This window comes from Coregonus clupeaformis, chromosome 35 (genome assembly GCF_020615455.1).
Source record: "Coregonus clupeaformis isolate EN_2021a chromosome 35, ASM2061545v1, whole genome shotgun sequence".
Classification (NCBI taxonomy): domain Eukaryota; kingdom Metazoa; phylum Chordata; class Actinopteri; order Salmoniformes; family Salmonidae; genus Coregonus; species Coregonus clupeaformis.
Genome location: NC_059226.1, coordinates 37,263,187 through 37,287,596, shown reverse-complemented (window position 1 = coordinate 37,287,596; position 24,410 = coordinate 37,263,187). Strand labels below are relative to the sequence as shown.

Sequence of the window (24,410 nt, the reverse complement as noted above, 5' to 3'; positions counted from 1 at the left end):
ACTTACAGTTGACCGGGGCAGCTCTAGAAGGGCAGAAATTAGATGAACTGACTTGTTGGAAAGGTGGCATCCTATGACGGTGCCACGTTGAAAGTCACTGAGCTCTTCAGTACGGGCCGTTCTACTGGCAATGTTTGTCTATGGAGATTGCATGGCTGTGCGCTCGATTTTATACACCTGTCAGATTCAACAACTGAGACATAAACTGAACAAGTTCCACAGACATGTGACTAACATAAATTGAATAATGTGTCCCTGAACAAAGGGTGGGTCAAAATCAAAAGTAACAGTCAGTATCTGGTGTGGCCACCAGCTGCATTAAGTACTGCAGTGCATCTCCTCCTCATGGACCAGATTTGCCAGTTCTTGCTGTGAGATGTAACCTCACTCTTCCACCAAGGCACCTGCAAGTTCCCAGACATTTCTGGGGGTAATGGCCCTAGCCCGTTGTTGCCAGTGATGTCTGGTGAGGACCTGCCTTAAAACAGGCCTACAAGCCCTCAGTCCAGCCTCTCTCAGCCTATTGCAGACAGTCTGAGCACTGATGTTTTTTTGCTGAGTTTGTTTATATATATACACCCCCCCCTAACCCCTCCTCCTCTCCAGGACTGTCTGATCCCCCTGTACAGTGAAGCGCTCAGCACCTGTAAACAACAGGATGTCCAGCCGTGGCTCCACGCGCTGAGATACACCATCTACCAGAGACAACTACTGCTCAAGCTCAAAGGTACACAACGTGTCCGTGTGTGTGTCCGTGTGTGTGTCCGTGTGTGTGTCCCTATGTATGTGTGTGTGTGTGTCCCTGTGTGTGTGTGTGTGTGTGTGTGTGTCCCTGTGTGTGTGTGTCTCTTAGACTCTGTGCTTTATATCTATCTGTATTTATTTCAGTGGGTGTGTGGGGTCCCCATCATGTGACTCACGTTAACCCTCTCTCGCTTCCTGTGCTCCATTACCCAGGCTCCTCTGCTCCGCTGGACAGCCACCTGATGGAACTGTGTCTGACGGCCGTCAAGTTCGCCCGGAAACAGGGCAACATCGCCCTGGCAACGCGGCTGCTGGGCCAGTGCAGCGAGGAGGAGGAGGGAGGAGAGGATGGGTTGAGCCGTGCGTTTAGGCGTCTGACACTAGAGGGAGTTGTGGGGGAGAAGTGGGGACCTGAACTACAGATCGAGAAGGCGAAAGTACTCTGCACTGCGGGTGAGTGAGTGAGTGTGTGTGTGTGTGTGTACGTACGTACGTGTGTGTTTTAGTGTTTGGCTGACTCATCTTTCTCTCTCTCTCTCCCCTTATTCCTCCCCCAACTCTCTCTCATGCTCCACCTCTCTCCCCTCCCTCCCCCCTCTCTCTTCCTCCCTCCCTCCCCCCTCTCTCTTCCTCCCTCCCTCCCCCCTCTCTCCCTCCCCCTCTCTCTTCCTCCCTCTCTCCTCCTCCCTCCCCCCTCCCTCCCTCTCTCTCTCCCCTCTCCTTCTCCTCTCCCCTCTCTCTTCCTTCCTCCCTCCCTCCCCCCTCTCTCTTCCTCCCTCCCTCCCCCTCTCTCTTCCTCCCTCCCTCTCTCTCTCCCCCTCTCCTTCTCCTCTCCCCTCCCTTTTCTTCCTCCTCTCCCCCTCCAGGTCAGTCCATGGCAGCCATGGAGATGTTGAGTTCTTATGCTGTGTCTTACTGTCGCTCAGGGAAGTGTGAGCGCGCCGCCTGTCGCTCCGTCCTCACTCTGTGTAAGTAGTGGTTCCAGTACCTCCCAAATGGCACCCTATTCCCTACATAGTGCACTACTTTAGACCAGAGCCAAATGGCACCCTATTCGCTATATAGTGCTCTTATTTGGGGGAGAAGAGTGCCATTTGAGGTGCAGGCGTACCAGGGTTGGTAGCTGTCTCTATGTCCTGTGCGTACCAGGGTTGGTACCTGTCTCTCTGTCCTGTGCATACAGGGTTGGTACCTGTCTCTCTGTCCTGTGCGTACCAGGGTTGGTACCTGTCTCTCTGTCCTGTGCGTACCAGGGTTGGTAGCTGTCTCTCTGTCCTGTGCGTACCAGGGTTGGTACCTGTCTCTCTGTCCTGTGCATACCAGGGTTGGTAGCTGTCTCTCTGTCCTGTGCATACCAGGGTTGGTACCTGTCTCTCTGTCCTGTGCGTACCAGGGTTGGTACCTGTCTCTCTGTCCTGTGCATACCAGGGTTGGTACCTGTCTCTCTGTCCTGTGCATACAGGGTTGGTACCTGTCTCTCTGTCCTGTGCCTACAGGGTTGGTACCTGTCTCTCTGTCCTGTGCGTACCAGGGTTGGTACCTGTCTCTCTGTCCTGTGCATACCAGGGTTGGTACCTGTCTCTCTGTCCTGTGCCTACAGGGTTGGTACCTGTCTCTCTGTCCTGTGCATACAGGGTTGGTACCTGTCTCTCTGTCCTGTGCGTACCAGGGTTGGTACCTGTCTCTCTGTCCTGTGCGTACCAGGGTTGGTACCTGTCTCTCTGTCCTGTGCATACCAGGGTTGGTACCTGTCTCTCTGTCCTGTGCATACAGGGTTGGTACCTGTCTCTCTGTCCTGTGCCTACAGGGTTGGTACCTGTCTCTCTGTCCTGTGCGTACCAGGGTTGGTACCTGTCTCTCTGTCCTGTGCATACAGGGTTGGTACCTGTCTCTCTGTCCTGTGCATACAGGGTTGGTACCTGTCTCTCTGTCCTGTGCCTACAGGGTAATTGGTGCATGTTACTGCAATCTCAGGGCCCTTTTTTTTTTTTTTTTTTAAACCTCCCATGTGTATTTTTGGCACAGCCCTGTTCTAACCGTCTGTCTCTGTGTCTGTAGGTAAGTGGCTGCTGGCGGACTGGAAGGACATGACCCCTCAGCTCAAACAGGTGGTGAAGAGGTCAGGGGTCGCTGTCTTGCCCCCTCTCAGCCGGAACATCACAGCCCTGCTGGAGCTACCCCTAGAGGATCAGGGCATGCCCCGAATCACAGCTGAGACCACAGGTAGGACACACCCCCTAAACCCTCTCTGCCTCCGTAGTGAGTGTGGGTGTAGAAGAACCAGACTTGATCCTGGGGAAGCTCTACCAGTCTGTACACTAACCCCTACACACTAACCCCTCTCTCTCTCTGCCTCCGTAGTGAGTGTGGGTGTAGAAGAACCAGACTTGATCCTGGGGAAGCTCTACCAGTCTGTACCCTAACCCCTACACACTAACCCCTCTCTCTCTCTGCCTCCGTAGTGAGTGTGGGTGTAGAAGAACCAGACTTGATCCTGGGGAAGCTCTACCAGTCTGTACCCTAACCCCTACACACTAACCCCTCTCTCTCTCTGCCTCCGTAGTGAGTGTGGGTGTAGGAGAACCAGACTTGATCCTTGGGCAGCTCTACCAGTTGTCCACCAGTCAGGCCCCGGAGGTGGCCAAGTCCTGGGCGGCTCTCGCCAGCTGGGCCTATCGCTGGGGACGGAAGGTGGTTGACAACGCCAGGTACCTACTCTGCCAGTTGTTGTTTTATTATGCCCTTTTAGTTTTAATTTTCAGTTGTCGTGAAACACACATGAATACAGACGTGGTAAAAGCCGTTGATAACACATGAATACAGACGTGGTACATTCTGTGGTAAAAGCCATTGATAACACATGAATACAGACGTGGTACATTCTGTGGTAAAAGCTGTTGATAACACATGAATACAGACGTGGTACATTCTGTGGTAAAAGATGTTGATAACACATGAATACAGACGTGGTACATTCTGTGGTAAAAGCTGTTGATTAAACATGAATACAGACGTGGTACATTCTGTGGTAAAAGCCGTTGATTAAACATGAATACAGACGTGGTACATTCTGTGGTAAAAGCTGTTGATAACACATGAATACAGACGTGGTAAAAGCTGTTGATAACATATGAATACAGACGTGGTACATTCTGTGGTAAAAGCTGTTGATAACACATGAATACAGACGTGGTAAAAGCTGTTGATAACATATGAATACAGACGTGGTACTTTCTGTGGTAAAAGCTATCTACCTCTACCCATCATCCCTCTCTTCCATCCCCCTCTCATCTCTCCTCCCCTACTTCCGTCCCTCTCTCATCTTTCATCCCATCCTCTCTCTCTCTCCATCCCTCCAGTCAAGGTGAAGGTGTGCCTCTGCTCCCGGGAGAGAAGGAGGAGATCGAGGAGCTTCTCCCAGAATGCACCAGTGAGGAGGACAAGGAGACCATCTTCAGCATCCTGGGTCAGGCCATGTGTCGACCCGCCGGAATACAGGTGTGTGTGTGCTCATGAGGAATGGATAACTGTTGAATTAGTAACTACTGTTTTAGTATGTACACATCTTGTGCTTTCTCCCAGTGTTCTGAAAATATCATAGTTCATCCAGGATAGAAGTTTAGAACTTGAGTCTACATGGAACTGCATAACAAAGTGACCCAGTTTGTGTCTGTCTTTTTCCATGTGTGTCTCTACCTCTTTTAGACTCTGTCGTCTTTCCTTGATTCCTGACATTCTCTCTACCTCTTTTAGACTCTGTCGTCTTTCCTTGATTCCTGACATTCTCTCTACCTCTTTTAGACTCTGTCGTCTTTCCTTGATTCCTGACATTCTCTCTACCTCTTTTAGACTCTGTCGTCTTTCCTTGATTCCTGACATTCTCTCTACCTCTTTTAGACTCTGTCGTCTTTCCTTGATTCCTGACATTCTCTCTACCTCTTTTAGACTCTCTGTCGTCTTTCCTTGATTCCTGACAAATCTCATCTCCTCGTCTCCTCAACTGTATTGGTGGAGAAGGTCCAAGGTCCCTCCCCTCAGACCTTCTCTTCCAATGTGTTTTGAGAAGGGATGGGATGAGAAGACTAGAGGACTGAGTCTATTAAAAAAGAACCTGTTACTCTGGCTGGATCCCGAATCACCTCCCTTCCCTCGCCCCTCCGTTTACGTGCTCCTCCCCCATGTGCACAAGTGTCCCAAAGCTGAGAGAGTGAAACATGGAAGGTGTGGGAGCTAATTAAGACCCTCAGATAGCCACTTCCACAAGTCTGACACGCTTCCGGCTTCAGAGCAAAGTGGTTTCCCATAACGCACCACATATGTTTTTGGGGCAATTTTTTGGCAATTTCACCAAAATAATTGCGGCATGCCTAATTATATGACAATTATATGTCTGATTTCGAGGCTTGACACTTAAAACAAATGAAATACCTCCCGAATGATGTTTAACTGTTACTGAGGTTTATACACTGTACCCAATTGTCATACTTGAGTAAAAGTAAAGATCCCTTAATAGAAAATGACTCAACTAAAAGTGAAAGTCACCCAGTAAAATACAACTTGAGTAAAAGTCTAAAAGTATTTGGTTTTAATGCTGCCTGCAACGTTCTGCTGCCTGCAACGTCCTCCAGCATGACCGGTTTGGCGGTGGGTCAGTCATGGTGTGGAGTGGCATTTCTTTGGGGGGCCGCACAGCCCTCCATGTGCTCGCCAGAGGTAGCCTGACTGCCATTAGGTACCGAGATGAGATCCTCAGACCCCTTGTGAGACCATATGCTGGTGCGGTTGGCCCTGGGTTCCTCCTAATGCAAGACAATGCTAGGCCTCATGTGGCTGGAGTGTGTCAGCAGTTCCTGCAAGAGGAAGGCATTGATGCTATGGACTGACCCGCCCGTTCCCCAGACCTGAATCCAATTGAGCACATCTGGGACATCATGTCTCGCTCCATCCACCAACGCCACGTTGCACCACAGACTGTCCAGGAGTTGGCGGATGCTTTAGTCCAGGTCTGGGAGGAGATCCCTCAGGAGACCATCCGCCACCTCATCAGGAGCATGCCCAGGCATTGTAGGGAGGTCATACAGGCACGTGGAGGCCACACACACTACTGAGCCTCATTTTGACTTGTTTTAAGGACATTACATCAAAGTTGGATCAGCCAAGTAGTGTGGTTTTCCACTTAAATTTTGAGGGTGACTCTAAATCCAGACCTCCCATGGGTTGATACATTTGATTTCCATTGATAATTTGTGTGTGATTTTGTTGTCAGCACATTCAACTATGTAAAGAGAAGTATTTAATAAGATTATTTCATTCATTCAGATCTAGGATGTGTTGTTTTAGTGTTCCCTTTATTTTTTTGAGCAGTGTATCTTGTAAAACGACAGGGGGGATTTGTTAATTAGAGTTTCATGCTCTTTTTATTATTTTAAAGGGAAACATGAATTGCATCATTCAAGTCAGGAGTGTGTCTTGAAATTGATGGGTTTATTTATCGCCTCGCCACTCTGGAAGTCACCCTCCAGAGTTTCCTCAGCAACACGTGACAACGGCGGGCCCTCCAACCGAGTTGGTTTGGGATTCACCGTCTGCCTGCTATCATAATAACTCTAACTCTCCCCCCCCTCCAGGATGAGGACATGGCCCTGCAACAGGAGGAAGATGAGGAGGATGACATGGTGGATGTGATCTGGAGGCAGCTGCTGTCTGCCTGTCCCTGGCTGGAGGAGCAGGGGGAGGTGGAGGGGGTCCAGGGTGGGGGTAGTGGGGTGATGGAGGGTCTGATCCGGGTCTGGAGGAGGGTGGTGGACCGGATCTTCAGCCTCTACAGGGTCTCCTGCAGGGCCTACTTCACCTTCCTCAAACTCAACGCTGGACAGGTGGGTGGAACTCACTCTCTCTCGTGGGTGGACTGGGACTGGCAGGGGGGACTGGGAGTGGTTAGTCTGGGACTATTTCTATGGGAATTTTCCATTGAGCGTGCTTTTTAGTCCGGGACTAAGCTTAATCTGGGCTCCTGAGTGGCGCAGCGGTCTAAGGCACTGCATCTCAGTGCTTGAGGCGTCACTACAGACCCTGGTTCGATTCCAGGCTGTATCACAACCGACCGTGATTGGGAGTCCCATAGGGCGGCGCACAATTGGCCCAGCGTTGGCCGGTGTAGGCCGTCATTGTAAATAAGAATTTGTTCTTAACTGACTTGCCTAGTTAAATAAAGGTAAAATAAAAATAAATAAAATCTGTGTCCAGGAAACTGGCCCTACGAGTACTTTTCTGTAAGATTAATCTTAAAAAGTAGAATTTATGTTGGTCTGGATACATGCTAGAAGATTCTCAGCCCGGTATTGCTATTCACTTCACTATGTTTCTATTCATCTAGGACTTGAGGAAGTTTGGGACATTGTAGGAGATGCCTTCTCTTATAGCCTTTTCACTTTCACTGCATCTCCTTGCCCTCCCTCCATCCATCTCCCCTTGCTCTCCCGCCATCTCTTCATCCATCCATCTCTCCCTCCATCTCTCCTTGCCCTCCCTCCATCCATCTCTCCCGCCATCTCTTCATTCATCCATCTCTCCCTCCATCTCTCCATCCATCCATCTCTCCTTGCCCTGCCCTCATCCATCTCTTCATCCATCCATCCATGTCTCTTCTTCCTCCATCAGGTACCCATCGATGAGGATGACCCCAAGCTGCTGCTGACCAATCAGAACAGCAAGCAGAGCAACGATGACATCATCGTCATGGCGACGCTGCGGTTGCTACGGCTGCTGGTGAAGCACGCCGGGGAGCTGAGGGAGGGGCTTGAGCTTGGCCTCGCCTCTACCCCCACCGTCCCCTGGAGAGGTAACACTCACACCCCCACTGTCCCCTGGAGAGGTAACACTCACACCTCCACTGTCCCCTGGAGAGGTAACACTCACACCTCCACTGTCCCCAGGAGAGGTAACACTCACACCTCCACTGTCCCCAGGAGAGGTAACACTCACACCTCCACTGTCCCCAGGAGAGGTAACACTCACACCTCCACCGTCCCCAGGAGAGGTAACACTCACACCCCCACCGCCCCCAGGAGAGGTAACACTCACACCTCCACTGTCCCCAGGAGAGGTAACACTCACACCTCCACTGTCCCCTGGAGAGGTAACACTCACACCTCCACTGTCCCCAGGAGAGGTAACACTCACACCTCCACTGTCCCCTGGAGAGGTAACACTCACACCTCCACTGTCCCCAGGAGAGGAAACACTCACACCTCCACTGTCCCCAGGAGAGGTAACACTCACACCTCCACTGTCCCCAGGAGAGGTAACACTCACACCTCCACTGTCCCCTGGAGAGGTAACACTCACACCTCCACTGTCCCCAGGAGAGGTAACACTCACACCTCCACTGTCCCCAGGAGAGGTAACACTCACACCTCCACTGTCCCCTGGAGAGGTAACACTCACACCTCCACTGTCCCCAGGAGAGGTAACACTCACACCTCCACTGTCCCCTGGAGAGGTAACACTCACACCCCCACCGTCCCCAGGAGAGGTAACACTCACACCTCCACTGTCCCCAGGAGAGGTAACACTCACACCCCCACTGTCCCCAGGAGAGGTAACACTCACACCTCCACTGTCCCCAGGAGAGGTAACACTCACACCCCCACCGCCCCCAGGAGAGGTAACACTCACACCTCCACTGTCCCCAGGAGAGGTAACACTCACACCTCCACTGTCCCCAGGAGAGGTAACACTCACACCTCCACTGTCCCCAGGAGAGGTAACACTCACACCTCCACTGTCCCCAGGAGAGGTAACACTCACACCCTCCACCGTCCCCAGGAGAGGTAACACTCAGAGGGAGCTCTCTGTTCTGATGTGTCCACATTGGAGGCTCCTATTGTTACAATCTAGAAATGAATTTCTATTTATTAAACTGACATTCTAGTATTAAGACCTAGAACACTTTACGGAGAGATTTGAGAGACCTTTGCTACCGTTTCTGTCTCCTGCTAATTGTCTCTCCCCCCCCAGGCATCATCCCCCAGCTGTTCTCTCGTCTGAACCACCCAGAGGCTTACATCAGACAGAGCATCTGTAGTCTGCTGTGCCGCGTTGCCCAGGACTCACCACACCTCATCCTGTACCCTGCTATAGTAGGATCACTGTCTCTGGGAGGAGACGCACAGCACGCAGGTACATTCACTCACTCTCACACTCTCTCACTCACTCATTTACATTTTTACATTTTAGTCATTTAGCAGACGCTCTTATCCAGAGCGACTTACAGGAGCAATTAGGGTTAAGTGCCTTGCTCAAGGGCACATCGACAGATTTTTCACCTAGTCGGCTCGGGGATTAGAACCAGCGACCTTTCGGTTACTGACACAAAGCTCTTAACCACTAAGCTACCTGCCGCCCCCACTGTGTGTGTTGACAGGTACTCTGTTACTCTCAACTCACCATCAAATTTGTCTCCCAGGTAACAAGCTCCCAGCGGCCCTGCCCACCTTCCTGGGCGGCATGCAGGGGGAGGGGCTGTGTGAGGAAGGGGAGGGGGCACTGGGCAGTAACCCCGCCTCCCAGGAGGAAGATGGGCGGGGCGAGGAGTTTCCTGCACTGTGTTCCAGCCAGGACCAGGCCATGATGCATGACTGCTACAGCAAGATAGTGGACAAGCTGTCTGCAGCCAACCCCACTATGGTGTTACAGGTAAATACTTCCCCTTACCACAACCCCACCATGGTGTTACAGGTAAATACTTCCCCTTACCACAACCCCACCATGGTGTTACAGGTAAATACTTCCCCCTACCACAACCCCACCATGGTGTTACAGGTAAATACTTCCCCCTACTACTGGTGTTATAGCTAAATACCTCCCCCCTACTACTGGTGTTACAGCTAAATGCTTCCCCTCATTACTGGTGTTACAGTTCATTATGCCCCCTAGTCCTAGCTAGCTCCCCACTCATGCTGCACATAATTATACACTCTTGAATAATGTTACACAGCATGTAGACATTTCGAAACGGTTAATGAATTAACTGTCCATACAGGCTACAACTATTTCCAAAGCAAGAGGATAATTTAACCCCATAGTTAGCTAGCTATTAAACAACATTCAGCATTCAAAGAAAGCTAACTTTCCTCAGTTCACTACCCTAGACCCTTATTTGTGATAATATGCCAACCATAATGTAAAATATGCTGTTTTCAAAGCTGATTGTCACCAAACACTTTAATTCACTGGGTTAAATGATTTGTCTTTCCCTCGGCGAACTGACTATGCATCTCCGTGCATCGTGACTTGTGAATGACCGCTGTCTTCTTAAAGAGACGGCACGTATTTAAGAGAAGAAATGCAACTCTTATAAAGAATATTTAGAACTGTTATTATTCAGAAACACAAAATACTGTCAAATACCATCATACTGTCTAAAATGAGACTAATATCGAGATATGACATTTTGGCCGTATCGCCCAGCCCAGCTTGTGTCTTGTGGGGACCTGGGAGTCTTGTGGGGACCTGGGAGTCTTGTGGGGACCTGTGCTAACCAAGTGTGACTTTGTGTGTCCGTCCGTGGGTCCCCAGGTGCAGATGCTGGTGGGAGAGCTGCGCCGCGTGACACTGCTGTGGGATGAGTTGTGGCTGGGGGTCCTGCAGCAGCAACACATGCACGTCCTGCGCAGGATACAGCAGCTGGAGGACGAGGTCAAGAGAGTGCAGAACAACAACACACTACGCAAGTGAGTCTCACACACTCAGGACCCACACACTCAGGACCCACACACACAGGGCCCACACACTCAGGACCCACACACTCAGGGCCCACACACTCAGGACCCACACACACAGGGCCCACACACTCAGGACCCACACACACAGGGCCACACACTCAGGACCCACACACACAGGGCCCACACACTCAGGACCCACACACACAGGGCCCACACACACAGGACCCACACACTCAGGACCCACACACTCAGGACCCACACACTCAGGACCCACACACTCAGGGCCCACACACTCAGGACCCACACACTCAGGACCCACACACTCAGGACCCACACACTCAGGACCCACACACTCAGGACCCACACACTCAGGACCCACACACTCAGGACCCACACATACAGGACCCACTCAGGACCCACACAACACACACTACTAGGATACATGATGAATCTCAAACGCATGTTTCAGAATGACCTAACTCCAGTCACAAAACAGTCACTTATACACATAAGTAGCAGAATAGTGTGTCATGGCCTGTGTGGTCCAGTGGTTAACGCTGTGGCCCCTGTCTCTGGTACTGTATAGTCTAGGCTGCCAGAGGTTAGTCCATGTCTGGTACTGTATAGTCTAGGCTGGCAGAGGTTAGTACCTGTCTCTGGTACTGTATAGTCTAGGCTGCCAGAGGTTAGTACCTGTCTCTGGTACTGTATAGTCTAGGCTGCCAGAGGTTAGTCCCTGTCTGGTACTGTATAGTCTAGGCTGCCAGAGGTTAGTCCCTGTCTCTGGTACTGTATAGTCTAGGCTGCCAGAGGTTAGTCCCTGTCTGGTACTGTATAGTCTAGGCTGCCAGAGGTTAGTCCCTGTCTGGTACTGTATAGTCTAGGCTGGCAGAGGTTAGTCCCTGTCTGGTACTGTATAGTCTAGGCTGCCAGAGGTTAGTCCATGTCTCTGGTACTGTATAGTCTAGGCTTCCAGAGGTTAGTCCATGTCTCTGGTACTGTATAGTCTAGGCTGCCAGAGGTTAGTCCCTCTGGTACTGTATAGTCTAGGCTGCCAGAGGTTAGTCCCTGTCTGGTACTGTATAGTCTAGGCTGCCAGAGGTTAGTCCCTGTCTCTGGTACTGTATAGTCTAGGCTGCCAGAGGTTAGTCCCTGTCTGGTACTGTATAGTCTAGGCTGCCAGAGGTTAGTCCCTGTCTGGTACTGTATAGTCTAGGCTGCCAGAGGTTAGTCCCTGTCTCTGGTACTGTATAGTCTAGGCTGCCAGAGGTTAGTCCCTGTCTGGTACTGTATAGTCTAGGCTGCCAGAGGTTAGTCCCTGTCTGGTACTGTATAGTCTAGGCTGCCAGAGGTTAGTCCCTGTCTGGTACTGTATAGTCTAGGCTGCCAGAGGTTAGTCCCTGTCTCTGGTACTGTATAGTCTAGGCTGCCAGAGGTTAGTCCCTGTCTCTGGTACTGTATAGTCTAGGCTGCCAGAGGTTAGTCCCTGTCTGGTACTGTATAGTCTAGGCTGCCAGAGGTTAGTCCCTGTCTGGTACTGTATAGTCTAGGCTGCCAGAGGTTAGTCCCTGTTCTGGTACTGTATAGTCTAGGCTGCCAGAGGTTAGTCCCTGTCTCTGGTACTGTATAGTCTAGGCTGCCAGAGGTTAGTCCCTGTCTGGTACTGTATAGTCTAGGCTGCCAGAGGTTAGTCCCTGTCTCTGGTACTGTATAGTCTAGGCTGCCAGAGGTTAGTCCCTGTCTCTGGTACTGTATAGTCTAGGCTGCCAGAGGTTAGTCCCTGTCTCTGGTACTGTATAGTCTAGGCTGCCAGAGGTTAGTCCCTGTCTGGTACTGTATAGTCTAGGCTGCCAGAGGTTAGTCCCTGTCTCTGGTACTGTATAGTCTAGGCTGCCAGAGGTTAGTCCCTGTCTCTGGTACTGTATAGTCTAGGCTGCCAGAGGTTAGTCCCTGTCTGGTACTGTATAGTCTAGGCTGCCAGAGGTTAGTCCCTGTCTGGTACTGTATAGTCTAGGCTGCCAGAGGTTAGTCCCTGTCTCTGGTACTGTATAGTCTAGGCTGCCAGAGGTTAGTCCCTGTCTCTGGTACTGTATAGTCTAGGCTGCCAGAGGTTAGTCCCTGTCTGGTACTGTATAGTCTAGGCTGCCAGAGGTTAGTCCCTGTCTGGTACTGTATAGTCTAGGCTGCCAGAGGTTAGTCCCTGTCTCTGGTACTGTATAGTCTAGGCTGCCAGAGGTTAGTCCCTGTCTCTGGTACTGTATAGTCTAGGCTGCCAGAGGTTAGTCCCTGTCTGGTACTGTATAGTCTAGGCTGCCAGAGGTTAGTCCATGTCTGGTACTGTATAGTCTAGGCTGCCAGAGGTTAGTCCCTGTCTCTGGTACTGTATAGTCTAGGCTGCCAGAGGTTAGTCCCTGTCTGGTACTGTATAGTCTAGGCTGCCAGAGGTTAGTCCCTGTCTGGTACTGTATAGTCTAGGCTGCCAGAGGTTAGTCCCTGTCTCTGGTACTGTATAGTCTAGGCTGGCAGAGGTTAGTCCCTGTCTGGTACTGTATAGTCTAGGCTGCCAGAGGTTAGTCCCTGTCTGGTACTGTATAGTCTAGTCTGCCAGAGGTTAGTCCCTGTCTGGTACTGTATAGTCTAGGCTGCCAGAGGTTAGTCCCTGTCTCTGGTACTGTATAGTCTAGGCTGCCAGAGGTTAGTCCCTGTCTGGTACTGTATAGTCTAGGCTGCCAGAGGTTAGTCCCTGTCTGGTACTGTATAGTCTAGGCTGCCAGAGGTTAGTCCCTGTCTCTGGTACTGTATAGTCTAGGCTGCCAGAGGTTAGTCCCTGTCTGGTACTGTATAGTCTAGGCTGCCAGAGGTTAGTCCCTGTCTGGTACTGTATAGTCTAGGCTGCCAGAGGTTAGTCCCTGTCTCTGGTACTGTATAGTCTAGGCTGCCAGAGGTTAGTCCCTGTCTGGTACTGTATAGTCTAGGCTGGCAGAGGTTAGTCCCTGTCTGGTACTGTATAGTCTAGGCTGCCAGAGGTTAGTCCCTGTCTGGTACTGTATAGTCTAGGCTGCCAGAGGTTAGTCCCTGTCTCTGGTACTGTATAGTCTAGGCTTCCAGAGGTTAGTCCCTGTCTGGTACTGTATAGTCTAGGCTGCCAGAGGTTAGTCCCTGTCTGGTACTGTATAGTCTAGGCTGCCAGAGGTTAGTCCCTGTCTCTGGTACTGTATAGTCTAGGCTGCCAGAGGTTAGTCCCTGTCTCTGGTACTGTATAGTCTAGGCTGCCAGAGGTTAGTCCCTGTCTCTGGTACTGTATAGTCTAGGCTGCCAGAGGTTAGTCCCTGTCTCTGGTACTGTATAGTCTAGGCTGCCAGAGGTTAGTCCCTGTCTGGTACTGTATAGTCTAGGCTGCCAGAGGTTAGTCCCTGTCTGGTACTGTATAGTCTAGGCTGCCAGAGGTTAGTCCCTGTCTCTGGTACTGTATAGTCTAGGCTGCCAGAGGTTAGTCCCTGTCTCTGGTACTGTATAGTCTAGGCTTCCAGAGGTTAGTCCCTGTCTGGTACTGTATAGTCTAGGCTGCCAGAGGTTAGTCCCTGTCTGGTACTGTATAGTCTAGGCTGCCAGAGGTTAGTCCCTGTCTGGTACTGTATAGTCTAGGCTGCCAGAGGTTAGTCCCTGTCTCTGGTACTGTATAGTCTAGGCTGCCAGAGGTTAGTCCCTGTCTGGTACTGTATAGTCTAGGCTGCCAGAGGTTAGTCCCTGTCTGGTACTGTATAGTCTAGGCTGCCAGAGGTTAGTCCCTGTCTGGTACTGTATAGTCTACGCTGCCAGAGGTTAGTCCCTGTCTGGTACTGTATAGTCTAGGCTGCCAGAGGTTAGTCCATGTCTCTGGTACTGTATAGTCTAGGCTGCCAGAGGTTAGTCCCTGTCTCTGGTACTGTATAGTCTAGGCTGCCAGAGGTTAGTCCCTGTCTCTGGTACTGTATAGTCTAGGCTGCCAGAGGTTAGTCCCTGTCTCTGGTACTGTATAGTCTAGGCTGCCAGAGGTTAGTCCCTGTCTCTGGTACTGTATAGTCTAGGCTGCCAGAGGTTAGTCCCTGTCTCTGGTACTGTATAGTCTAGGCTGCCAGAGGTTAGTCCCTGTCTCTGGTACTGTATAGTCTAGGCTGCCAGAGGTTAGTCCATGTCTCTGGTACTGTATAGTCTAGGCTGCCAGAGGTTAGTCCCTGTCTGGTACTGTATAGTCTAGGCTGCCAGAGGTTAGTCCATGTCTCTGGTACTGTATAGTCTAGGCTGCCAGAGGTTAGTCCCTGTCTGGTACTGTATAGTCTAGGCTGCCAGAGATTAGTCCCTGTCTGGTACTGTATAGTCTAGGCTGCCAGAGGTTAGTCCCTGTCTGGTACTGTATAGTCTAGGCTGCCAGAGGTTAGTCCATGTCTCTGGTACTGTATAGTCTAGGCTGCCAGAGGTTAGTCCCTGTCTCTGGTACTGTATAGTCTAGGCTGCCAGAGGTTAGTCCATGTCTCTGGTACTGTATAGTCTAGGCTGCCAGAGGTTAGTCCCTGTCTGGTACTGTATAGTCTAGGCTGCCAGAGGTTAGTCCCTGTCTCTGGTACTGTATAGTCTAGGCTGCCAGAGGTTAGTCCCTGTCTGGTACTGTATAGTCTAGGCTGCCAGAGGTTAGTCCCTGTCTGGTACTGTATAGTCTAGGCTGCCAGAGGTTAGTCCCTGTCTCTGGTACTGTATAGTCTAAGCTGCCAGAGGTTAGTCCCTGTCTGGTACTGTATAGTCTAGGCTGCCAGAGGTTAGTCCCTGTCTCTGGTACTGTATAGTCTAGGCTGCCAGAGGTTAGTCCCTGTCTCTGGTACTGTATAGTCTAGGCTGCCAGAGGTTAGTCCCTGTCTCTGGTACTGTATAGTCTAGGCTGCCAGAGGTTAGTCTCTGTCTGGTACTGTATAGTCTAGGCTGCCAGAGGTTTGTCCCTGTCTCTGGTACTGTATAGTCTAGGCTGCCAGAGATTAGTCCCTGTCTGGTACTGTATAGTCTAGGCTGCCAGAGGTTAGTCCCTGTCTCTGGTACTGTATAGTCTAGGCTGCCAGAGGTTAGTCCCTGTCTGGTACTGTATAGTCTAGGCTGCCAGAGGTTAGTCCCTGTCTCTGGTACTGTATAGTCTAGGCTGCCAGAGGTTAGTCCCTGTCTCTGGTACTGTATAGTCTAGGCTGCCAGAGGTTAGTCCCTGTCTGGTACTGTATAGTCTAGGCTGCCAGAGGTTAGTCCCTGTCTGGTACTGTATAGTCTAGGCTGCCAGAGGTTAGTCCCTGTCTGGTACTGTATAGTCTAGGCTGCCAGAGGTTAGTCCCTGTCTGGTACTGTATAGTCTAGGCTGCCAGAGGTTAGTCCCTGTCTCTGGTACTGTATAGTCTAGGCTGCCAGAGGTTAGTCCCTGTCTGGTACTGTATAGTCTAGGCTGCCAGAGGTTAGTCCCTGTCTGGTACTGTATAGTCGAGGCTGCCAGAGGTTAGTCCCTGTCTCTGGTACTGTATAGTCTAGGCTGCCAGAGGTTAGTCCCTGTCTTTGGTACTGTATAGTCTAGGCTGCCAGAGGTTAGTCCCTGTCTCTGGTACTGTATAGTCTAGGCTGCCAGAGGTTAGTCCCTGTCTCTGGTACTGTATAGTCTAGGCTGCCAGAGGTTAGTCCCCGTCTCTGGTACTGTATAGTCTAGGCTGCCAGAGGTTAGTCCCTGTCTCTGGTACTGTATAGTCTAGGCTGCCAGAGGTTAGTCCCTGTCTGGTACTGTATAGTCTAGGCTGCCAGAGGTTAGTCCCTGTCTCTGGTACTGTATAGTCTAGGCTGCCAGAGGTTAGTCCCTGTCTCTGGTACTGTATAGTCTAGGCTGCCAGAGGTTAGTCCCTGTCTCTGGTACTGTATAGTCTAGGCTGCCAGAGGTTAGTCCCTGTCTGGTACTGTATAGTCTAGGCTGCCAGAGGTTAGTCCCTGTCTCTGGTACTGTATAGTCTAGGCTGCCAGAGGTTAGTCCCTGTCTCTGGTACTGTATAGTCTAGGCTGCCAGAGGTTAGTCCCTGTCTCTGGTACTGTATAGTCTAGGCTGCCAGAGGTTAGTCCCTGTCTCTGGTACTGTATAGTCTAGGCTGCCAGAGGTTAGTACCTGTCTCTGGTACTGTATAGTCTAGGCTGCCAGAGGTTAGTCCCTGTCTGGTACTGTATAGTCTAGGCTGCCAGAGGTTAGTCCCTGTCTGGTACTGTATAGTCTAGGCTGCCAGAGGTCATGGGATCCATTCTGACCCTCTGCACTTTTCACTTCCTTTGTTTTGTCCTCTTCACTGTCCTGTCTCAACATATATGTTTAAACCTTATTAAAGGAAGATAGATAAACAGTGTCTTCCCCTCTGTCAGGGAGGAGAAGGTAGCCATCATGCGTGAGAAGCACTCCGCTCTGATGCGTCCCGTGGTGTTCGCGCTGGACCATGTGAGGAGCATCACCACCACGCCCGCCGAGACCCCCCACGAGACCTGGTTCCAGCAGACCTACGGGGACCCCATCACCTCAGCCCTGGGGAGACTGAAGAGCCCTCCCAACCCGGCCAACCCGGCCAGCAGCTGGGTCCCATTCAAACAGGTAGGGCCAGGACCGTGGGTGGGGGTGTGTTTGTTCCGTGAGGGTGTAGGGTGAAGTTGCCCCCCCCCCTTTGCATTTTCCCCCACTAATGGTTAAAGGTAGACTCAGCGAGATGGCGTTAACACAAACAGCACCGCAGATATTGAGATATCTAGCTAATGACAAATACTCTTCAAATAGGTAACTGTACAAAATAAAATGCTCATATTGACAAAGACAACATTAACATCAAAAAGACGAGAGCTAAATTCAGCCGGCTGGCTAGCTAGCTAGCTACCATGTCTTGTTTTGGCTGACTGTCTACTCAGCTTGTTATCAAAACCAAAGTTAATTTCAGACTCATCTTATCCATCTGAACAAATACTCTAAAATGGCAATATTATAATTACCAACATAAAAACATTGTTATACAGTTTCTTACCTTAATGTTGCTGTCCTGATCTCAATGACAGAGCTGTCAACTTGTTAGAAACCTTTCAGGTCCAGTGAAGGCCAGGTGCCTCCCTGGGGTAGCATTCACTTTCAGTCACAGTGCCAAAACTCAACATTTGCTCCATCCTGCCAATGATGCATTGGCGTCAGTTGTTACTATGGCAATTCAAGATGGCGCTACCATGCTGTTAGCTTCTGAACAAACAGAGTAAAAACTCACGGACGACTAGAAAAAGCTCAAACCAAGTTTATTCAACCCACTGGGTCATACAGCTGCAAAGACAAACATACAAGTCACACAAGCACATCTTTAAATCTTCCAACGAGGCGGAGTCATCAGAGGTTAGACCCTGTCTGGTAGGCGGAGTCATCAGAGGTTAGACCCTGTCTGGTAGGCGGAGTCATCAGAGGTTAGACCCTGTCTGGTAGGCGGAGTCATCAGAGGTTAGACCCTGTCTGGTAGGCGGAGTCATCAGAGGTTAGACCCTGTCTGGTAGGCGGAGTCATCAGAGGTTAGACCCTGTCTGGTAGGCGGAGTCATCAGAGGTTAGACCCTGTCTGGTAGGCGGAGTCATCAGAGGTTAGACCCTGTCTGGTAGGCGGAGTCATCAGAGGTTAGACCCTGTCTGGTAGGCGGAGTCATCAGAGGTTAGACCCTGTCTGGTAGGCGGAGTCATCAGAGGTTAGACCCTGTCTGGTAGGCGGAGTCATCTCCTTGCATGTTTAAGATACAATCCTTCTCTGTCAGGCAGAAACACAGTAGGTTCCTCTTACTGGTGTTGTCATGGCCCTGCCTACGTCTAGAGCTCATGGCCGTGGAAATCTGTGTGTGTGAGAGAGGACTATAATCAGATGGTCTTCGGGGTGAGCCCCTGTGGCCCTCCTCCTCCTCCTCCCAGCAGTGTCTTCTCTCTTCATCTGTTGTACTCCCGAGTGGCGCAGTGGTCTAAGGCAGAAAGTTCATATTCTGTTCAAATATGTTATTGTTGATATGAATGTTCCTTAGGAGGGAGGCAAAGGGCAACAGTCTAGTTTCAGTTCTTGATAAGGTGGACCAGCTGCTGAGGAACCATGGACCATGATGGATGTGGAACTTAACTCGAGATAAGGTCAACAGATTTATCCAGAGCGACTTACAGGTAAGTGAATGCATACGTTGTTTTTGTTTTTTTCATACTGGCCCCCCGTGGGAAACGAACCCACATCCCTGCCAGTCAAACCCTCCCCTACCCTGGACGACGCTGGACCAATTGTGCGCCGCCCATGGCCACTAGAGATCCTGGTTCGAGTCCAGGCTCTGTCGCAGCCGGCCGCAACCGGGAGACCCATGGGCGGCGCACAATTGGTCCAGCGTCGTCCAGGGTAGGGGAGGGTTTGACTGGCAGGGATGTGGGTTCGTTTCCCACGGGGGGCCAGTATGAAAAAAACAAAAACAACGTATGCATTCACTTACCTGTAAGTCGCTCTGGATAAATCTGTTGACCTTATCTCGAGTTAAGTTCCACATCCATCATGGTCCATGGTTCCTCAGCAGCTGGTCCACCTTATCAAGAACTGAAACTAGACTGTTGCCCTTTGCCTCCCTCCTAAGGAACATTCATATCAACAATAACATATTTGAACAGAATATGAACTTTCTGCATTTCCCCTTTTGTCACTCTCCACGTCGCTCAGTCACTCTCCACGTCGCTCAGTCACTCTCCACGTCGCTCAGTCACTCTCCACGTCGCTCAGTCGCTCTCCACGTCGCTCAGTCGCTCTCCACGTCGCTCAGTCGCTCTCCACGTCGCTCAGTCGCTCTCCACGTCGCTCAGTCACTCTCCACGTCGCTCAGTCACTCTCCACGTCGCTCAGTCACTCTCCACGTCGCTCAGTCACTCTCCACGTCGCTCAGTCACTCTCCACGTCGCTCAGTCACTCTCCACGTCGCTCAGTCACTCTCCACGTCGCTCTCCACGTCGCTCAGTCGCTCTCCACGTCGCTCAGTCGCTCTCCACGTCGCTCAGTCGCTCTCCACGTCGCTCAGTCGCTCTCCACGTCGCTCTCCACGTCGCTCTCCACGTCGCTCTCCACGTCGCTCTCCACGTCACTCTCCACGTCACTCACACGCCACGTCACTCTCCACACACCTAGTACCTCTTTACCCTTCCTTGACCCCTAACATATACATTCCTTATATATTTTACATTTTACATTTTAGTCATTTAGCAGACGCTCTTATCCAGAGCGACTTACAAATTGGTGCATTCACCCTATAGCCAGTGGGATAACCACTTTACATTTTTTTTTTTTTTTTTGGGGGGTAGAAGGATTACTTTATCCTATCCCAGGTATTCCTTAAAGAGGTGGGGTTTCAAATGTCTCCGGAAGGTGGTGAGTGACTCCGCTGTCCTGGCGTCGTGAGGGAGCTTGTTCCACTATTGGGGTGCCAGAGCAGCGAACAGTTTTGACTGCAATAAATTCTAGTATGGTAACATGAATAAATATATCTCAAGCTAGAATCCAACAATACCTCAAATAAACATTGTTCAAGATCCAAATCGCACTCTTCCCAGAGTGCGAAGAGCCTAGGCGTGACCCTGGACAACACCCTGTCGTTCTCCGCCAACATCAAGGCGGTGACCCGCTCCTGCAGGTTCATGCTCTACAACATTCGGAGAGTACGACCCTGCCTTACACAGGAAGCGGCACAGGTCCTAATCCAGGCACTTGTCATCTCCCGTCTGGACTACTGCAACTCGCTGTTGGCTGGGCTCCCTGCCTGTGCCATTAAACCCCTACAACTCATCCAGAATGCCGCAGCCCGTCTGGTGTTCAACCTTCCCAAGTTCTCTCACGTCACCCCCTCCTCCGCACACTCCACTGGCTTCCAGTTGAAGCTCGCATCCGCTACAAGACCATGGTGCTTGCCTATGGAGCAGTGAGGGGAACGGCACCTCTGTACCTTCAGGCTCTGATCAGTCCCTACACCCAAACGAGGGCATTGCGTTCATCCACCTCTGGCCTGCTGGCTCCCTTCCTCTGCGGAAGCATAGCTCCCGCTCAGCCCAGTCAAAACTGTTCGCTGCTCTGGCACCCCAATGGTGGAACAAGCTCCCTCACGACGCCAGGACAGCGGAGTCACTCACCACCTTCCGGAGACATTTGAAACCCCACCTCTTTAAGGAATACCTGGGATAGGATAAAGTGTTCCTTCTAACCCCCCCCAAATTGTAAAGTGGTTATCCCACTGGCTATAGGGTGAACGCACCAATTTGTGAGTCGCTCTGGCTAAGAGCGTCTGCTAAATGACGTTAATGTGCCCTTGAGCAAGGCACTTAACCCTAATTGCTCCTGTAAGTCGCTCTGGATAAGAGCGTCTGCTAAATGACTAAAATGTAAAATGTAAATGTAAATGTTAAATGCACATGTTTAGTATTAGTGTATTGAAGACCTCGCTTTGCTTTGCTTCCTAAAGTGTTTCCATTCCCTTTAAGATTAGGATTGGGGGAAGGGAAGCTGGTCCTAGATCTGTGCTTAGGGGAAACTTGACCCTGGTGTGTGTGGAAGTGCTTTTTGTTTCCATGACTGTCCATGTATCTGTAACCTTTTGAAATGTATACATTTCTGTTGAATGTGATGTGATTTGTGGATTTAAATATTGTTTAAAATGTGTCTCCTAGATCATGCTGAGTCTTCAGCAGAGGGCTCAGAAGAGGACCAGCTATCTGCTACGTCTGGACCAGATCAGCCCCCGCCTGGCTGCCATGGCGACCACAGAGATGGCGTTGCCGGGCGAGGTGTCGGCGACGGACGCGTTGACCATCCAGAGTGTTGGTAACACCATCACCATCCTGCCAACCAAGACCAAGCCCAAGAAACTACACTTCCTGGGCTCCGACGGACGCAACTACCCTTACCTCTTCAAAGGTAGCTAACAGACACACACTTAGCACACACACACACACGTTTCCATTTTAGTCATTTAGCAGACGCTCTTATCCAGAGCGACTTACAGTTAGTGAGTGTATACATGGACGCAACTAGCTCTACCAGACAGAACGACCTCCAGGCAGACAACCAGCAGGAATATAAAGCCTGAACCTCATTCTCCTCCCTTCTACCTCCATCCCTCCCTCCTCTCTCGTTCCCTCTCTCTGATTTGACCCTCATCTATTCTCTCTCTTTCAGGTCTGGAGGACCTCCACCTAGATGAGAGAATCATGCAGTTCCTTTCCATAGTCAACACAATGTTCACCAAGGTACGTACGATCGTTCATTGATTAATCATTTAAAGTACAAGGCCGCTCCAGCCAGAGACAACAGTATCGAGAATGGGTCTGTGCGGTTCAGCTGTAAAAAATACACCAAAAATAATAAATAATCTAGTATAATACTTCATTAAAATTGAAGGCTTGTTCCAGTAATGTTTACATAAAGAAAATAAATAAAAAGCTCAACTTCTTCTAGGAAAGACGGACTGTTTTATCTGGTCATACGACTGCTACTGTTTCCTGCATAGTATAAGTCTATGTTCCTCTCTAGGTGAACCAACAGGAGCGCCCCCACTTCCACGCCCGCCACTACTCCGTCACCCCGCTGGGGACGCGCTCAGGTCTCATCCAGTGGGTGGATGGCGCCACGCCGCTGTTTGGCCTCTACAAGCGTTGGCAGCAGAGAGAGGCCGTGCTGCAGGCCCAGAAGGTAGTGTGTGTGGGTGGAGGTGTGCGTTTGAGAGTTATGTTTTGTAGGAACGTTGTCTGTGAATGTGTAGAGCTCAATAAATACAACATTCAACATTGAAACTATGGCAAAGCCAAACACATTGGTGGGGCCATTGGCAATGAGGCCTCTCTGTACTCCTCTCTCTTCCCTCCCTCCTCTCTCTCCTCTCTCCCCCCTCTCTCCTCTCTCCCCCCTCTCTCCTCTCTCCCCCCTCTCTGTACTCCTCTCTCCCCCCCCTCTCTGTACTCCTCTCTCCCCCCTCTCTCCTCTCTCCCCCCCCTCTCTGTACTCCTCTCTCTTCCCTCTGTCCTCCCAAACTCTCCCCCCGTTCTCCCTCTCCCTCCTCCCCCCAGGCCCAGGATTCGTTCCAGCAGCAGCCCCAGCCCCTCCCTCTGGTCCCACGGCCCAGTGAGCTCTACTACAGCAAGATAGGCCCCGCCCTGAAGGGGGTGGGGCTCAGCCTGGACGTTTCGCGGCGCGATTGGCCGCTCAGCGTGATGAGGGAGGTACTTAAGGAGCTGATGGCGTCCACGCCCCCTAACCTGCTGGCCAAGGAGCTGTGGTGCTCTTGTACCACGCCTAGCGAGTGGTGGAGGGTCACACAGGTGAGGTGGGGTCAGAGGTCATAACAGGGTTTATTGGGGGTCAGTCAATGGTTAGAGGTCACACAGGTGGTGAGGCTTCTTATCCTTGTATCCTTTCCTGAAAAGAACACAAAAGTTGAAAACATGGCGGGAACTAAGATTTGATATAGGATTGTTATGACGAGTTTCTCTGGTATCGAGTACTTCAGGATGTAAGAGAATAGTTACACACTTAGATGGAGAGTTGGTTCAGAGTATTTCATTATTACAGTACCGGATTCACATGAAAAGCGGTACGGCGTAGCCTATTGTCATCTGAATGACAGGCATACACATTCTATCCCTTTATACACGGCTTTGCAAGCTAATTCCATCCAACAGTTGCCAACCATTATTGAGTGTCACTCCCAAAAACAATAGTATCACCCTATATGGTATCGTGTTGCACCCTAGTCAGGATATTCCATCACGTACTCCTTCGAAGATTAGCACCAGTGGCCCCCAAGCTGTCTTGGCACGCAGACCTTCTGGCACCCACCAGTGACAGAAATAATTACATGGAATGTCCTCATCCTCCCAATCCCCATGCAGCGCATAAGTTCAAAGACATTAACAAATACTGTATAAAAATACGTTTTGTTTATATAAAGGATCCACCCATAGAGTTGGATAGAGGACTCATCTTTGTGTCTGTGTTAATTTCCATAGTAAAAGGTCCTCTATCTTACTCTGTGGATCTACCTGGCTAGGGCTTTCTGACTAGGGCAGATGAAGGAAAGGAAGCCATGTTGGACTAATATGCTTGGAGAAGTCATAAAATGTTTTTAAAAAATGAAACATTACTGGTGGCTAATTTAATGGTAAATGAACGGTCCTCTCCTCTTCGGCCTGTGCTCCCTCCTCCTCCTCCAGTCCTACGCCAGGTCCACTGCTGTGATGTCTATGGTGGGCTACATTATTGGCCTCGGCGACCGTCACCTTGACAATGTGCTGATTGACATGACAACTGGAGAGGTGGTGCACATTGACTACAACGTCTGCTTTGAGAAAGGTAAATAAAGTTCTATTTTGAGGTTTGAACAAGCAACCCTCCTGGTTTAGACAAGTTTGCTCTGGATTTCACTGCTGTTTGTCCTACTGGTGTGATGTTTCTCTATCTCTCTCTGTGTGTGTTTCTCTGTGTGTGTTTCTCTGTGTGTGTGGTCTCCAGGGAAGAGCCTGCGTGTACCAGAGAAAGTTCCGTTCCGTATGACCCACAACATAGAGACGGCCCTGGGAGTGACTGGGGTGGAGGGCATCTTCAGACTCTCCTGTGAACAGGTACGCTAGCTAGTGAAACATTCTTTAGACTCTCCTGTGAACAGGTACGCTAGCTAGTGAAACATTCTTCAGACTCTCCTGTGAACAGGTACGCTAGCTAGTGAAACATTCTTCAGACTCTCCTGTGAACAGGTACGCTAGCTAGTGAAACATTCTTCAGACTCTCCTGTGAACAGGTACGCTAGCTAGTGAAACATTCTTTAGACTCTCCTGTGAACAGGTACGCTAGCTAGTGAAACATTCTTCAGACTCTCCTGTGAACAGGTACGCTAGCTA

At 50.5% G+C, this 24,410-nt stretch overlaps 1 protein-coding gene across 1 annotated transcript in view; it reads left to right on the top strand.

Annotated features, from left to right (window-relative positions):
- LOC121551686 (serine/threonine-protein kinase SMG1-like) overlaps positions 1-24,410 on the top strand; it is a 105,150-nt gene that overhangs the window by 38,668 nt on the left and 42,072 nt on the right. The window contains 18 exon segments of the mRNA XM_045211068.1: positions 607-727; positions 958-1,197; positions 1,611-1,712; positions 2,803-2,967; positions 3,308-3,452; positions 4,104-4,242; positions 6,372-6,620; positions 7,405-7,585; positions 8,764-8,925; positions 9,212-9,441; positions 10,324-10,478; positions 16,872-17,094; positions 21,189-21,435; positions 21,697-21,767; positions 22,051-22,209; positions 22,584-22,835; positions 23,727-23,865; positions 24,025-24,134. Of these exon segments, the coding sequence (XP_045067003.1) occupies positions 607-727; positions 958-1,197; positions 1,611-1,712; positions 2,803-2,967; positions 3,308-3,452; positions 4,104-4,242; positions 6,372-6,620; positions 7,405-7,585; positions 8,764-8,925; positions 9,212-9,441; positions 10,324-10,478; positions 16,872-17,094; positions 21,189-21,435; positions 21,697-21,767; positions 22,051-22,209; positions 22,584-22,835; positions 23,727-23,865; positions 24,025-24,134 (3,090 nt within the window).